The following is a 17,570-nucleotide window of genomic DNA, read 5'->3' as shown; positions in this document are numbered from 1 at the left end:
AAGATGCATTTGGCTTGTGGGCCATGTGCCATGAATACATTTTCCTGCCATGTGTGCCCCCCAGGCATAATCTGATGCATCTGTTGTTAGTGTCTGCCTGGCTGTGGGTAAAGCGAATGGCTGTCCCTTGCTGTGGTGACAGGCCTGTGCCCACCATCGAAACTCCTGTTGCAAGCAGGGAATGAGAGTAATTAATGTTTCCAGGCTGTGGCAATGTTGAGTCCAAACACTTTTTAGATACTATTGTAGTTTCCTCATATGCAGTCTTGCATATGGAATTAGTAGAATGCAGGATGTCATGTAGCCTGCAGAATTTTTCTTGCAGATAACTGGGTCTTTGTTGCCATGTTTTCGAAGTAAGAAGTCAGTTGCCTTTGTTTCTCTGGCATGAGATAAGCCATCTGGGCAGTTGTATTTAAGCTTGCACCCAGGAATATTATCTCTTGAGAGGGTACTAGTTTTGATTTCTTTTCGTTTATTGTGTACCCTAGGCAAATTAGTAATCTTTTTACAAACACCAGATGCTTTAGTAGAATGTCTTTGGTCTCTGCTTGAATAAGGCAGTCTTCCAAGTAGGGATATATTTGAATTCCTCTTTGTCTGCAAAATGCAATTACTGGTGCCAGGCATTTTGCGAAGACCCTGGGCGCAGTAGATAAGCCAAAGGGCAGTGCAGAGAATTGGTAATGCATTGAGCCAACTATGAATCTGAGGTATCTTCTGCAAGACTGTCTGATTGGGTCAGGCAGGTATGCCTCTTTGAGGTCCAAAGTTACAAGCCAAGCCTTCTTGCCCATCATGGGCAGAAGCTGCTGCAGAGTCAACATTTTGAATTCTGGAACGAACAGAAAAATATTTAGAATAGACAGGTCCAGAATTGGTCTCCAGGCTTAGTCCTTTCTTGGTACTAAGAAAAGGCTGAATAGCTGAATAGCCATAATGTCCATGAAACTTGTTTTTGTGCCCGTGCCCATTGATTGTGTGGCAGGTCTGGCATACCTTTTGCCTTTGGACGGGTATGAAAGTGGAATCTGTATCCCTGAGAGACTATATTTAAGACCCATTTGCCCTGGGTGATCCTGTGCCAATTTTGTGAAAAAAGTGCTAGCTTTCCCCTAAGGGAGCTGCCAAAAGATAAGTGCTTGGCATTGGCAGAGGGAAGTCATTGGGACTGTTTCCTATAAGGCTGTGATTTGTCTTCTCCGCTTTTGGAGGTAGAAGCACCCCATTGTTTGGGCCTGTATGAGCCCTGGGGCTATTGCCTGCCTCTAGGGCATCTGTATCTGCCCCTTTATGGCCCGTCCGACACTGGAAGGGACCAATTCTTAGAAGGCCAGTTCCTGCTAAATCTGGGTGGCTGTACCTGTAAGAAATCCTTTACTGTCTGCATAGATTTAGCTTTATCCTCCTTTTCTTCAACACCTCTTCTGCCTTAACACCAAACAAAGTATCATGCTGTAATGGAGCATCCAATAATTTTGCTTTAACATAATCAGGCAGATTCTGTTCTTTTAACCAAGCATGCCTTCTAATAACAGAACCTGTAACAGCGGCCCTGCACAAGGCCTCCAGTGAATCATAACCACACTGCAAAGTATGCTTTCCCACTTGTTCAGCTGCATGCAATAAATCCTGCAAATCTTTGTTCTCAGAACATTCAGAATTTGTCAACATTTTTTGTTTTAACAAAGACATTAAGTATTGCTGATATCTGAGCATATGAAATTGACAATTTAAAGCCCTTACAGCCAAGGTAGCAGAAGTATAGACTTTTTTCCCCCATCTGTCCAGAGCCCTTGAATCTCTATCTGAGGGGACAGGGTTTTTAGCAGTAGCAGACTTGACCCCTTTGGGACCCTGTGAGATAGTTTCTGGGTCAGCAGCAGGGTTTTTATATAGAAATTTATGGGAATCTGGAACCCTGTAGTATCTGTCCGGCTTAACAGGCGCAGGAGGTAGAGAGTCTAGAGACAGGCCGGACTTTGAAAATACATCATCTACTATGTCTAGAACAGGAGGAATTGCAAGAGGTCTGTGCTCAGGAAGTAAAAGAAAGTCTCTAAGCCTTTTCTTAGAATCTGAATAATCTTGGCTCTCCAAGTGGAAATGCTCCCTCATGGTATGCAGGGTTTCCCCAAATGAGTAATCCTCAGGAGGAGAAGCTGAAGGAATAGAATCTTCAGCATCAGAATCCTCATAGGGAGGAATAGAATATCCTTGTTCTGAAGAGGAATCAAAGGAAATGGAAACCTGATCAGAGGAATCATATTCAGTATCTTGCCTAGGCCTTTTATCAGGAGGGTGATGGGAACCCCTGATCAAAGTAATTAGGTCTTCGGCCATTTTGAGCATCTGTTTCTTAGGCAAAGAAGTCTGTCCTGGAGAATGCTGTACTTGTTTCCTTGTCTTTAAAAGTGTTTTAGACTTTGTCTTGGATGCTGAAGTAGGCTTTATATAAAGTTGTGCAGGTCTGAAAACACACTCAGAAGCCAATGCCTGCTCAGCGGCTCCGGACACATCTGAGGGATTAATTTCCAAAGGAACAATACCTTGAGTATCCAGAGGCCTAGTTGTCTCCACGTGGGAGTCGGAGGTGGCCTGTGACTCTGAGGTAGCGGGAGTCAGGGGCTGCGAAAGCGCCTCACTGAGCACCGGCGAACCGGCGACTGGCCTAGAAGAGGCTTCATCGTCAGTTTTGGACCTCGGATACCTGTCCTTTTCTTTATCCTTGCGCTTTTTATGAATCCCGGTCATCTGTTGTTCCGACAGCATTATATAGTTAAACCTTCGGCCAAAGTAATGAAAAGCAAAATCGTACCGACGCTTTATCATGCATTGGTTAAATCTAGCACAAAACCGACAACTAGCAACGTCGTGGTCAGGGCCTAGGCAAGGAATACAGTAAGAATGAAAATCCTTATGAGGTATTTGCTTCCCACAAGAAATACAATTGTTAACTTTTTCTGACATTGGTCTGGAGCAAGAAAAATGTTTCCCCAACGGGGTACTTAGCTTTATTGAAGACTTCGGATCTGAAATTCAATTTCGAAAATCTCAGGAGTCGGCCGACCTGCACTTGCGAAATGCTTTTGCTTCTGGCACTGCGTGGCAAGAAAGACTGAAGAAAATGGCATCGGATGCATCTTTTATACCCCTGGCGCACTGACGTCAGGGAAGAGGCGACAGCAACCGACGCCGGACCAGGACTTTGGAATTCAGGCCGACTGCGGGTAGCCTGCCAGCAGGATAACCCAAGTGTAATGACTGCAACAGTGAAACATGATGAACATCTACCATGGCAGGGCTAGCCACCTGGCAGTGTAAACCTTGGCTCTCTGATTGTCACTGTGGAACTGACACCCTGACCCCATGTGCAAAATGTTAAAAAGGGCTTGTGGACAGAGATGCTGCAAACAAACCACTCTAGTCCACCTAAAACAAACATCTTAAATCCAAATCTATGCTTACACCAACAAAAACAAAGCAAAACAAGGACCAAATCTCCCATTCACTTCACTTAGAAAAGTAACTTTGCATACTGCATACACAGAGCCACACACACATACAAAATTTCCATTAGAAACAAAGAAAAGAAAAAAAAGAAAAGCAGACGTAACTAGGCAATCTGAAAATGGCATTACCAGCACAATGCACCCAACTTTGGCGAACTTAAACATTAACAACACAACTAACATATCTCAAATAATTACTATACTACTAAAACACAGCTAAAATATGAAGGGATGCTACAAAAAAGAAAGGAAAAAAATAAAAACACACCTTGAAAACTTCAATAGAAAGCCCCCCAGGAGATGTTACTAAAAACTCATGTTAGGGGGGACTCCCACACCCTTTTAACCAGCAGCCCCGTGGTTACACAAAGATGGGAGAAATCTCTTAAAGGAATCACTGCCAGCTGCCAGCACACCCTCAGAAACCACAATGGGAGCTACTTCCTAACAATATGGCAGCTACTTCATATAAAACACAGTGACGGGCAAGGTCAGCATCAGGAAGTGGGAACTCTGCAGGGGCTTGGGGAAGTGATGAAAGCCCATATAAATATGTAAAATATATGCACGTATTAAAAATATATATGTGCATGCATGCATATACATAACACATACACACATTTTATTTTTATTTACATATTACAGCCAGATAAATGGGCTGCCACAAAACTTTTCAGCACGACCAAGGCTCAGACAACAGGAAAAATAATGCAACCAAAATGTTCAAATCTTTATCACTGTTCTACATTGGTAAACAGAAGTCAATAAACACCACAGCTGTTACTTTTGAAAATGTCACCATTATTAAGCAAGTTATGAATTTGATTATAATTTGTATAAAGCAGACTTTCAGTAGAAAAGTACGTTTCTAAACAAGTAGCAACAAATAATCTTTACATGGTAGCACATAAAAATAAATTTTAGTCAGACATGGAAATACTGTTGTACTTTTCTTAAGACTGTGCAAGTAGTACGCTAGCCTACAAGTACAGGCACTGTACTGTTGAATAAAGTGATGGAGTAAGTTTTTCCTACTAGAAATGGCTACATTCTATTTTCCTCTGAACAGGGACTACACGCAAACATATAAACCGCAAGTTGTAAGTAAAACAAAAAATATTAGTGAATGTAAATTTATACTAATTTTTAATGTGCCACTATACGCTTTGCCAATAAAATAATGAAATCTTGATTTTTTTTATACTGGCAACTTACTTACTTTCAGAGCTTCAGAGGTAAGTACTAGGTTAACTGCCCTTGCAGGCCATTTTAAGTCTAGCCAAGTTTATTTCAATGGTGAGAATCAAACCCTGTATCTTGTACCTGTGAGGTAGACACCTTAATTACTATGATAACCCCTAAACACAGTTTTTAGAAGCAAGTACACATGGCTTCACTGAACATGTGTTCTCGCAGCTTGCTCTGTAATTACAGGATGGTCCGCTAATTTTTAATATATAATGGAAGACAATTCATGCATATAAGACAAATTTTGGAGAAGGCCTTCTTGCCAATGACTAACCCAAATTGTTGGTGAAACAGTTAGTTGTCAGTGTTGACTCTAAAGTCATATAATGGTTCCCAAAATGAAAATTTAGTGTGTAGGATACATGCAAACTTCAGTATTTCATGTAGCAATCCTGCAATGCTGAAAGGATTAAAATCAGTTTCAGAACTCTGATGTAATAAAACTTCACATCACATCACAAACTTTTGAGTCTGCATCCCCACGTGCATGTGCAAGCAGTCAACTGATTAATCAAGCAGCATCCTACCAAAGGTCCACACTGGTGGCGGGAGAACCCATCTATATCCCCCAAACCCCACTACTTTAAAAATACACCAACTCTGCCATCACACACCAGTGAGAAGAAAGACAAATGGCTTAATCCCATAGTGTGCCATCTTGAACAGAACACTGTGCCATAAAACTCTACCAGCATGAGTGAATGTAAGACAAAGATTCACTTACACTGTGATACCAGCATGAGTGAATGTAATACAAAGATTTGTTTACACGGTTATACCAGCATGAGTGAATGTAAGACAAAGATTCGCTTACACTGTTATACCAGCATGAGTGAATGTAATACAAAGATTCGCTAACACTGTTATACCAGCGTGAGTGAATGTAAGACAAAGATTCACTTACATTCACTCATGCTGGTATAGCAGTGTAAGACAAAGATTCGCTTACACTGATATACCAGCATGAGTGAATGTAATACAAAGATTCGCTAACACTGTTATACCAGCATGAGTGAATGTAAGACAAAGATTCACTTACATTCACTCATGCTGGTATAGCAGTGTAAGACAAAGATTCGCTTACACTGTTATACCAGCATGAGTGAATGTAATACAAAGATTCGCTAACACTGTTATACCAGCATGAGTGAATGTAAGACAAAGATTCACTTACATTCACTCATGCTGGTATAGCAGTGCAAGACAAAGATTCACTTACACTGTTATACCAGCGTGAGAGAATGTAAGACAAAGATTCGCTTACACTGTTATACCAGCATGAGTGACTATAAGACAAAGATTCGGTTACACCGTTAACAGTAAAACAAGCTATACATGCTTGGTCAGCTGCATGGTTGCAAGCACTGAACTTAGACTCCAATATAATGCAGAATAAAAATGTTCAACCGTGTACAGCTCGATCAAACAAATGTCACTGTACTCTCACACACACACATATCAAAATGCCCAGCCACACATCCACCCCCCCAGCATTGCATCCTTCTTACCAACTTTGCTTGCAGCTTCCGATAGTTTCTGGAACTGTTCCACCAACTGCGGCTCCTCTTGTGCCAGTTCCTTCATTGCCTTCTCAAACTCCTTTGTGGCTTGGGCAGCTAATTCGCTATCAAAGAGCTCATGAAAGAACTTCTCCTGTGAAGCAAAAAGGCCACCCTGCAAAATGTATGGACAAGTTAGTCTTAACTGTACATACACGCGTATTCAGACCACACATCTACAAAAACAGTTTGTTTCATAAGCAGTATGTGCATAAACTCGACAGCATTCACTACTTGGCTGCCTTGTCAACTGCATCAGTTTTTGAAGGACTTGCAGATATAGGCAAAACCTATTCATATTTGGTAGAAGCCTACAACTACAATTTTAAAAGGAGTACTAACAGAATACTATTAACATCATAAATATTTTTAACACTTTTTTTGAATTATCACTTAAGAAGTAGGCAGAGAGTCATTCACATAACAGAAAACAAACCATGTTAACATGGTCACAGTAACAAACATTATACATAGCATATATTCTTTTATACAATTATCAACAATCAGCATTACACAAATTGTTCAATTCCTGCATTCCTTTAAACCTCACTCCTCCACCAAAACATTGTTCTACATAAACTGTTCCCGCAATTCCCAGTTTTTATATGCAACTTGCTCCCACCCCTTCCTAAAGATCACACTTTCAGTTCTTTTACCAAAAAGGCTCATCCAGACTCTGCTACACTTTGCTGTGAAGGAAAGGTTAGTTTGCTTTTATTTTTTGTATTACTGTATTGCCTTTCTATATTTTGAATACTGTAGTTTGTTTTCTTTACCTTGTGTTTTGCTTGCATTCTGTTTTAACAGCATATTAAAACTTCAAAAGAGACCGCAGCTCTCTCTGTTCTGAGTCGGGCAGAATTTTTTCCCGCCCTCCCACCCATTTAAGTTGTCTTGTTAAATACCACTGTCTTTCTAGTTGCCCGCCTCTTATGTTAATCTGACCATATATCTCATTTCTCTCTACTTTCACTGGCTTATGTGAGTAATCACAAAATCATCATTTTTGACATCCCACCCCTTCAATTATTTAAATTTATTGGCCATCCTACAGTATTTCATAGTACCAAAATACAAAAGTGACCACCCCTTTCAATCCATCTTGCGGTTTTAAAAATAGTAACTCTCCACTAAACCTTAACTTTTTAAACAGGTAAAACTCAAGTTACCTACTTTCACATCTAACTTCTCTAGTGCACACTGCAGAGTGTATTCTTTTCAATCTTACCTTTAAGCATCCCTGTGACTAGCACTTTCTCTAATATCTGCTGGAAAGCACTAGGAAGTCTTAAACTCATACAAACACTGAACTCTCCTTGTTAACAAGGAGAAATTAATAGTAGGCACTAAACAGCCTATAATTGCAAAGTACCTTGCTAAGGAAACAGCTCCTATACTTTACAAAGAAAAAAAAAAGCCCCAAACCAGGCATGTCCAAGGGTCAGCTTCCGGTGATTTCTCCTGTCCACCTGGTGAATCTGGGCATACTGGGGCAATGCAGCAATTGCCTCATGTACACAGACAACCCTCTCCTCCTACCACCCAACACTACAACCTGTGAGAGATGCACTTACATAGGCAAAATGGAAGCAAAGCTCTCTCCACCCAAGATTGTGCTAAACAGTCAAGAGGAGAAGGTTAACACCCACACTACACCTCAAACAACACATGGCCCTTCTAAACCCGCACCACCAACACCCACATATAGCAACACTAAATCCACATATGCAGAGGCCCTTAACTGTAACCTGCCCAAGCAACAAAGACCTCTGAAGCTGAAACGCAAACAAACACCAATCACAACCAATGTGTCACATAGTTCACAACACCAGTGTGCCACCCAGCAACAGCCCCTAAGGCAAGACAATGTACCTAACACTTTCTTCATAGGTGACTCTAAAGTCCAGCACACTGATGTCCCTCTCACCAGGTTGAATAAGGAGAAAATTACAGTCAGCTGCCTGTCTGGTGCCAGGATCCGCCACATAACGCATGCACTCAAGTCACTCCACAACAAGTACAAATATGACTCTGTCATTGTCCATGTTGGAGTGAATGACTTGAAGCATTACCTCCCTGGACTACATGAAAAGAGACATGGAAGAGCTCTCGGATCATGTGGCCCAGGCAGGTATGACCCTAGCCCTGAGTAGCATCCTGCCTTCGCCCAGAATGATACCACAATATAAGGATAAAATTATTGACTTCAACAATTGGCTAAGCTTATGGTGTCATTCAAAGGGGATCCAGTATCTGTCTGCCTGGGATGACATGATTGACAGACCACGATGCTTTGCCAGAGATGGTCTGCACCTGTCGCCCCTGGGATTCAGATTACTGGCTAAGGCTCTTGCCACCCCTATAGTGCCTTTTTTAGGCAAACTTCAAAGGACAAAACCACCACCGTAACAGGTACAAGCATGCAAAATCTGAAGGTAATGCTACTCAATGCTAGACGTCTAAACCTCAAAATGCACTCTCTCTAGGCACTCCTAAAAATGGAGAACATCGATATCTGTGCAGTAACTGAGACCTGGTTCAAGGCTGCAGAGAGCACCCCTGCAATACCAGGCTACAACTCTTACCACACTTTTCGGCCACCAAACCAGGACCGAAACACTAAAGGTGGAGGAGTGTCAATATTCACCAAGGATATTCACACCACTAGGCTAGTTGGCCAACACAATGTGTCTGAAATTCTCCAAGTGCAACTAACACTAGGTAAGACTGCAATCCAAATTGTAGCTTGCTACAGATCGCCCACCATACCCCAAGATTCTCACTACACCTTTCTAAACATACTGGAAAATATTAAGATAGAACCAAACACCCTAATACTGGGTGAATTTAACTACCCTGCCATTAACTGGGAAAACTACTCATGTCCCAACACCTTTGCATAGCGGTTCTTGGAATTCATAAATTCCAACGCCCTGGATCAACTAATCCATAGTCCCACCAGGGGCTCCAATATCCTAGACCTGGTCATTACCAACATGGGAAATCAATGCTCCATACCTATGGTCACCCCCTCATTAGTCAGGTCTGACCATAAGCTAATCACCCTTAACATCCACATCCCACCCCACCCCCAGTAAAGAAACCACCATAAAAAACTTCTCCAAAGCCAACTTCATGCTACTCAAGTCAGACGTGACAAACTTCATGACACCCATGCAGATGGGAAATGAAAGTTCAACTGCTGAATCCTACACTAAGGCACTGTACGAGCACATCCACTCATGAATGAATCGTGCCATCCCAAATAGAACCAAAATGCTCTCATCCAAAAAAAGGAAGCCAATCTGGTGGTCCCCTGCCATAAACAAACTTTACAACAAAAGGAAGAAACTTTTGCAGAAAAGAGGAAAATCCCAGGATGCAAAAAACTCCCTTACTAGCCTCAGTAAGAAACTGAGATGCCTCATAAAATCCTCCAAAGCTAGTTACGAAAATAAAATTGCCAAAGATTCCAAAGACAACCACAAAGCATTCTATAACTATGTCAGGAATCTAAATGGCAATGCTCAGATCTGCTCTGAGCTAAAACAGAATGGCATTAAATATACTGATCCGAAGGATATTGCCAATATCCTGGCAGATCGATTCAGTGCCAACTTCACCCCCTCTCACCCCCTAAATGGCCCATCTCAATACCGGAAGATTGCCAAATTCCAGTAATAACGGCCACACAGGTACAAAATGCACTCTCTAAAGCCAAGAATACAGCATCCATGGGACCAGATGACATCCCGGGCTGTGTACTACATTAACTACAATAAGAACTGGCACCTCACCTAAGTGTCATGTTTAATCATAGCCTCACCTCAGGTTTCGTGCCCACTGAGTGGCGCAGAGCTGCAGTTATCCCAATCCACAAGGGGGGATCCACCTTGGATCCCGGAAACTACCGCCCCATCAGTCTGACAAGCCTTATCTGCAAGGCCATGGAGCGTATTATCATGGAACTTATAAACAAAGACATTGGCAACCTTCAAACACTGGACCCCACCCAGTTTGGATTTGTGAAGAGCCGATCTTGTCTCCTGAACCTGATTGACTTCTTTGAATCAGTCTCCAGAGCCATGGACAAGGGTAAGGTGGTCCACACAGCCTATCTAGACCTTGCCAAGGCCTTTGACACCATCCCCCACTCTGGAATCATAGATAAACTTACTAAGTTGGGAATTAATCCCTATGTCACCCAATGGGTTGCTAAATGGCTTACTGATAGAACCCACACTATAAAAGTAGCCGACTACAAATCCAGCTCCAGACAAGTAACAAGTGGAGTACCTCAGGGTTCAGTCCTGGGGCCGCTCTTGTTTGGCATCTACTTCTCTGAAGTACAGGTCAACACTAAGGGACTCTGGCTAACAAAGTTTGCAGATGACTGCAAACTGGGAGCCATTATTGAATCCCAAAATGATGTGGATACTCTACAAAAGGGCCTTACAGAAACAGATGCTTGGTGCCAGAGCCATGGGCTCAAGCTCAATGCCAAGAAATGTATTGTTATCCCCTTTGGGAAAAAACATGTATCCATGAATTACCATATAGGTGGCAGTACACTAAACTCAGAAAGTGTGATAAGAGACTTAGGGACACAGGTGGACAGTGGTCTCACCTTCGATAACCACATCGCCACAACAGTCAGGAAATCCTTCTATGTGGCACACCTCATCACGAAGGGCTTTTCATCCAGAAAAAAGGAGGTCATTGTCCCACTGTACTCATCCCTCATTAGACCCATTATAGAATACAACGCCCCATTTGGTATGTACCTCTCAAGACATCTGCAACAACTGGAAAGGCCTCAGAAATACCTCACTAAAAGAATCACAGGCCTAAAGCAGATGCCCTACGCTGACCGCCTTAAAAAACTCCAGCTATACTCTGTTGCATATCGTCTACTCAGAAGCGATCTCTGCTTAACATACAAGGCCATGTCAAACCCAGAGCTGTTGGACATGCTACACTTAAAGAAATCCCAATCCCTCAGAGCTACACGCTCCAGGGATCTAAACCTTGTCATCACAATAAACAAAACATGCTGGAGGGATAGGTTCCTGACCCAGAGACTCCCCAGACTCTGGAATAGATTGCCCATACATGTCAAGCAGAGTGCCTCTTTGGACCTCTTCAAGAGGAACCTTGACAATTGGATGGGAGAAAGGAAATTCACCCCAGGGATCACGTCAGTCGCCCTGCTAGACAGGGGTCCAGGAAAGTAAATAATGTGGGAAGAAATAGCCAGGGAATTCTTATGGCTAGGCTTGTATAGGCCCTAGGGCTGATAGCCTAGTACCAACCTATGAACCTATAACCTCCGTTACAATATTCACTACTTCAAACATAGTTGGTTTAGACTCTTGACTTCCATTTTCTAGTAACTGCTTTTTGCCAGCCACCAAAATTAATCTTAATAAGGCAATTCAGATCCTGTATCCCATGCTCAAAAAATAATTTCCTTAGTTACACCCATTTCCTCATCCAATATTTCTGACGAAGTACTCTATAGGGAAGTTTTAAAATCTGCCAACTCATTACACTCTCAAAACATATGTTCCCAGCTACCTCTTTCTTCCCCATCACACTTCCCAACATTTATCACCCACCTGTGGAAACATTCTTTGGAGTCTGACTGGGGTATAAAAATACCTATGCAAACACTTCCAAGCAAAAATTCGAAATCATCTGGAATTTGTTGCATATCTGTGGGTCACAGATATGCCCTCACATTGTTTCCCAGTAAATTGCTTATCCAGTCTCTCTTCCCAATCCTTTCTAACCTCCTCTAATTGATTCCTACAGATATTGTGCAATATTCTGTATGCCCTAATAATTATCCCTTTTTCAACAGCAGCTACCAATTATATCCTTTGATTTCTGAGTCCCTTATTTTCTTTGCCAATGGCTCTAAATAAAATGCAAATAACAAAGGGAAAAAGGACACAACTTATCAGAGTGGAACCCTCCCACTTTGCTTTTTGCCTCCGATTCCTCAAATATCCTCTTAATTACCCTTATTATTGTATTGGGGAATGCAAATGCTTCCATTGCCCTACTCATAAAATCCCAGCTTACTCTGTCAAATGCTTTCCCGGCATCAAGACCCACCACCAGCAGCGGTATTTTCTTACATTCTGCTTCCTTCTGGATCATAACTCTTCTATTAATGTTGTCAAATGTTTGTCTCACCTCTACAAAACCACATTAATCCATACCCATCATTTTTGGAAACACCTTTTCCACTTTTTCAGCCATTATAAACAAACACTTTATAATAATGGTTTAAAATTGAAACGGGCCTATATGAAACTGGAACTGATGGTTCTTTACCATTTTTAGGTATTACAGCCACCACATCTTATTTTCAGGACGGTGCTGATTCCCTTCATTTTAAAATACTGTTAAATAAAATCTTCCATATCTTTATCCCTTTAAAAATAAAAATCCATGGTATCCCGCAAAGTCTCTTAGAAAATCTAGTATGCAACCTATATTGGGTCAAAAACAAACCAAGAAGAAATGTATGTAACATATTATATACACAAGCTACATTATTTTTCCATCAGCCTTTCTGGTTTTACAGGTTTGGTTTCCAAACAGGGCGATTAGTTGCATCATTTCACTTGAGAACCATTCATGTGGGCCTGTTAATGCTAGGCGCATTCAGCAGGACTAACTTCATGACAATTTAATTTATTAAACATAACAAGTAGGTGCAGAACAAAGTTAAGTGTAAAAAGCACATGGTTCAGCTGGTTTAAGTATATATGGTGTATTTTTGATGCCTCCACATATAAGGGTACATTTGCTTTACAAACGGGGCACTTCTCTTGAGAGCAGTCTTACACATTCAAACTAAGTGATGTTCATAGTTGGATGCCACACTTTAACAGATCTTCATGGCATTAGTGATTTACTTTTAACATTCATCACTATTTCCAACTTAGAGAAGAAAAAAGTAAAGTAAAAAAAAAAACTCCAAAAAAAAAGGTTAGCATTAATGTTTAAATAATAACGCTCCTCCTAGAAAAGAGCTTCTTTCAGACATTAAAAAAAGGCCAAAATGCTTTTTATATAGAAAAACAAACATGATGCATTTCCTGTACAATTCCCAATAAAGCATTCTTTCTTTAAACCAATTTTTAAAATATAAATAAATATATATATATATCATATGTATATTTGTATTAAAAAGAAGTGTTTTGTTTACCATGTTGGTTAAACATATGGTCAAACCCCTAAAGGAATTAAGGGAAACCAATTGTTTAATATTTTAATTTTAGTTTTACCTCCACATGGTACCTTAATTAAATATTAAGACAAAACAGTACCAAGTACTCGATTCCTTAACAAATGAACTAAAGTAATTCTTTATGCCCCATTTAGTTGTATCTTATGGATAAACCAATACGCGTCCAATCAATTTGATTGAACCTGCACGCAAAATACTTAAAAGGAATATAAAAAAAAAAAAATAAAAAAAAAAAAAAAATTCAAAAAGGGGGGGTCACAAGTATTTAACATACATCCAAAATTACCCATTTTTCCAAAAATGGGTGAAAAGGTGATATCAATTCCTAAGGTAGCTTTTATATTTAAGAATAATAGATATATTACATAAGTCATTTAGACCAGGTGGAGAAAAGGCATTCAGTAACAACTGCCATTCTAATTCTTTTAATTCAAGGAGTAGTGGTTGAGGGCCCCCTCTAATCCCTACTTTCACACCATCAATCCCCATATAAAGGAAGGAAAACTATGTCCCATATTGTCTAGAACATGTTTAGAAAGGGCGTTGTCCGTTTTTTTTTTTTTATGCATAATTGTGTGTTGGTACACACGTCCCAGAATCTACGGTCCGTTTTTCCAACATAAAATGCCGGACAACAGTTACACAAAGCAATGTAAATAATGGACCTAGACTCACAGAAAAACTTCTGTCTGATGTAAAATTTTTCACCCCATTCATCACATTCATCACTATTTCCACCTTAGCAATTAAAGTTTTGGTTTTCATCCTAGTAAATCCACAAAAGGACGCCACAAGTGTTGAAAAAAGCTCTGCATAAATTACTTCTATACCACAGAATAAGCACTTCCGTCGCATTACATAAAGGACTTCAGATAAAAATTCAAATAAAAAAAATCAGGCATTAATATAGCCCTCCAAAAGTCACATGTTCACCTAACTTTGGATTTTAAATAATATACTTTTAATACAGAATTTAATCTAAGATAAACCACTAGTAAACCCATTAAATAAAATCATAAATATTCTCAAAAATCATATAAAGAAAGTGCATGAATATCAAAAACTATGTATAAATATATTCTATCCTATTCAGTACTATTTACTAATTCCAGTTAAAATGTTTAATAAAAGAAATATTTTTATATATATATATGTATATATATATATATATATATATATATATATATATATATACATATACATATATATATATATATATATATATACATATACATATATATTATACATACATACATATACACACTTATCTATTGTTGCTAAAATCGGTAGCATAGTCACAAGAAATAATATGCTTCCTAGCACTAAGGAACCGTAGAAATTATACAGCACTTCTTCAGAATACAAGTTCAAAAATAAGTTATGCAATAAACACCATTCAAAAGTCAATGTTATCTACACAGTGCTTCTAATTTTAAGATACTTGCAACTGAAACATGGTCATTTAAGCCTGGCCAACAATAAGCGTTAACGGACAGTTGCCAGATCAACTCTCTCCTCTCAAGTTGTAATGACCAAGCCCCCCCCCCCCTCTAATACTCGGGGTTACTTCCTCTAAAATTAAAAACAAACTCATGCTCAGAATATTGAGAAATGTGTCTAAATAGTGCATTAGTTGTTCATTGTTTTTTTTAATTTCATAAATCTGTTCCATGAGCATGCACTCGTTTTTTTCCAACACAAAAACTATGGCAGTTTTGACATAGAGCAGTATATATTACCCTTTTACTGACAACTGAGTTTACTTGGTATAATATATCTTCGCCCCTTGATTTAAGATTGGTCACAAACTTTTATAAACTTACAATAATTACAGTGACCACATTTTAACATATTCTTAGATTTGGAACTTGTGGGTCCCTAGCAAGTTCTTTATGTTAGCCACTTTTCTGTGCACTATTCTAGGCTTCTCCACATTTTCCTTTGTTTCTTCATTGTCACTAAAAAGAGAAAAATTATTTTCTAAAATTCTTTTTATAATGTCACCTCCACTATTAAATGTAGTGATAAAAGAATTCTGATATAGTATACTAGTACTAGTGTCTTGCCTAAAAATATGCCAGGGACAAGTGGTGGCCCTCAGTTTTGGGGGCTTGAATGGATACAAAGTGATTACTATATCTCTTATTAATCACTTCAAACATCAGGTTGTTAACCATAGATCCAGGGTAACCTCTATTTAGAAACATTTTACTGAAGAGTGTAACCTCACAAAAACAAAGTAATCCCTGGTAAACATTCTTGATGCCTTCACAAATTGCTCCTTTACCACTGCTCTTTTTTGTAGTAAAGGGACTGCACTAGTGTAGTGTAAATATGTGTTGGAAAAAGTAGCCTTCCTATATATTTGTGAATTATATGCTCTATATTTTAAGTCCCTTTCAAATAATATGTCAAGATAGGCAATACTGTCTTCATTTATTTGTGGCATAAACTTAAACTCTGTACTGTTGTTAAAGTACTCTATAAACAGTTGAACTCTTTCCCTGCCACCTTTCCATACAAAAAAGACATCGGTCAGGTATTGTAAATAAAGTCGGTAGGAGAGAAAGGCTTTCTTCATCAAATTCACATGCTCATTTCTTTCCAAATTCGTCTCCTGTAGCATCGCTATGTGCACTCTGCATTTCATAACGTAATTCAACGCTCTCTCCTTTTTGTCTATACCTGTGAGACTATTCACATTCCAAGACAACATGGAAAGTGTTACCACTACGATAGTATATTATTCCCACCTACTATATACAACAGCTTTTTAGATAGCCATTTCCAGGTTTTTTTTTTTTTTTTTTGATACATGCACCTACTAATGTTTGGCAGGTTGATCTGTTACATAGTTGCTTCTTATTCTTTCCATTTAAGCCTATGTCATATATACAGGACTTTTTGTTTCAATGAAAAGCCAAAAAAAAAAAACCCACAAAACACCCCCATAACCTATTAACAATATAAACACACAAATCAATGTATATATTTAAATAATGAAGTTTAACCATCCTAATATGAATAACTGTGCCAAACAAAATAGCTGCATGCACAGGCACCAACGGACCTGAAGTTAAAATTCAATGCTAAGACACTTGCCTATGCTACTCCCCTCCCACATGTGAAAAAAAACTTACATGCTTCAAAAAAACATTAACTTTTAGCCTCAAAGAAAGCAGTGCCCTGGCTTTTTACTGACCCTATAATTAACTTGACTCCATAGAAACATAAGAAAAAAATTGCCTTTAGCTGTAGGCTTCTAAAGTCACGCTTAGCAATTATTTCTAAAGGGAAACTTTTCATTATATTCATTATTCATGTGTTTCCACTTAAAACCTATTAGATTACACCAAAGGTCTTAATCCAGACATTCACCTACGCAAAAATAAGACCTACATATATTATGGTCTGTGTACAACTGCATCCCACCCTCACCTGGACAACCGAAGATTACAGCCTTTCCAAAGGATCATAGGAGATTACTAGGCTATCAACCCGGAGGTCATTTTAAGCCTAGCCGTTTCATCCCAATGTAATACCATGGAAATGCTACTCAATACCCAGGATTGCATTTAGTGATGACTGCCCATGTCCAGGACATTATGTCCAACCCTTTTTCTCTTTTTGCACTGCGATGCCTACATTTCTTAATACTACAACATAAGAAAAACGCATCTGTTTTAGTCTCTTTCTCATATACAACAACATTTGAATGTATAATTTATATCATGAAAAGTTTTATAGCAATACAGTTAAGAACTTAGTTGTGCTGCGGTGGTGGTGCTGCGGTAGCGTTGTCACCTCACAGTAAGACATCGTCCTGTTCAATTCTCAGCTAAAGCGTCTTCTGTGTGGAGACATGCATGAATGGGCATACCTTCGTTGAAGGTTGTGCGTCAGGCCTGGCAAGCCGGTATGTAAAAATCTACCACCAATCATTAGTGGACCGGAGTTCCGCTGTGGCGACCCCTAACCGGGAAAAGT

General features: G+C 39.5%; 1 protein-coding gene across 1 annotated transcript in view; it reads right to left on the bottom strand.

The window, feature by feature from the left end:
- PEX19 (peroxisomal biogenesis factor 19) overlaps window positions 1–17,570 on the bottom strand; it is a 743,396-nt gene that overhangs the window by 697,626 nt on the left and 28,200 nt on the right. Inside the window, exon 3 of the mRNA XM_044059399.1 lies at window positions 6,269–6,434. Within this exon, the coding sequence (XP_043915334.1) occupies window positions 6,269–6,434 (166 nt within the window). The remainder of the gene's footprint in view (window positions 1–6,268; window positions 6,435–17,570) is intronic.

Source organism: Protopterus annectens, chromosome 17.part0 (assembly GCF_019279795.1).
Source record: "Protopterus annectens isolate FY-2018-M chromosome 17.part0, PAN1.0, whole genome shotgun sequence".
NCBI lineage: Eukaryota > Metazoa > Chordata > Ceratodontiformes > Protopteridae > Protopterus > Protopterus annectens.
The sequence above is the reverse complement of the archived record's forward strand: the minus strand, read 5'-3'. Positions and strand labels throughout refer to the sequence as shown.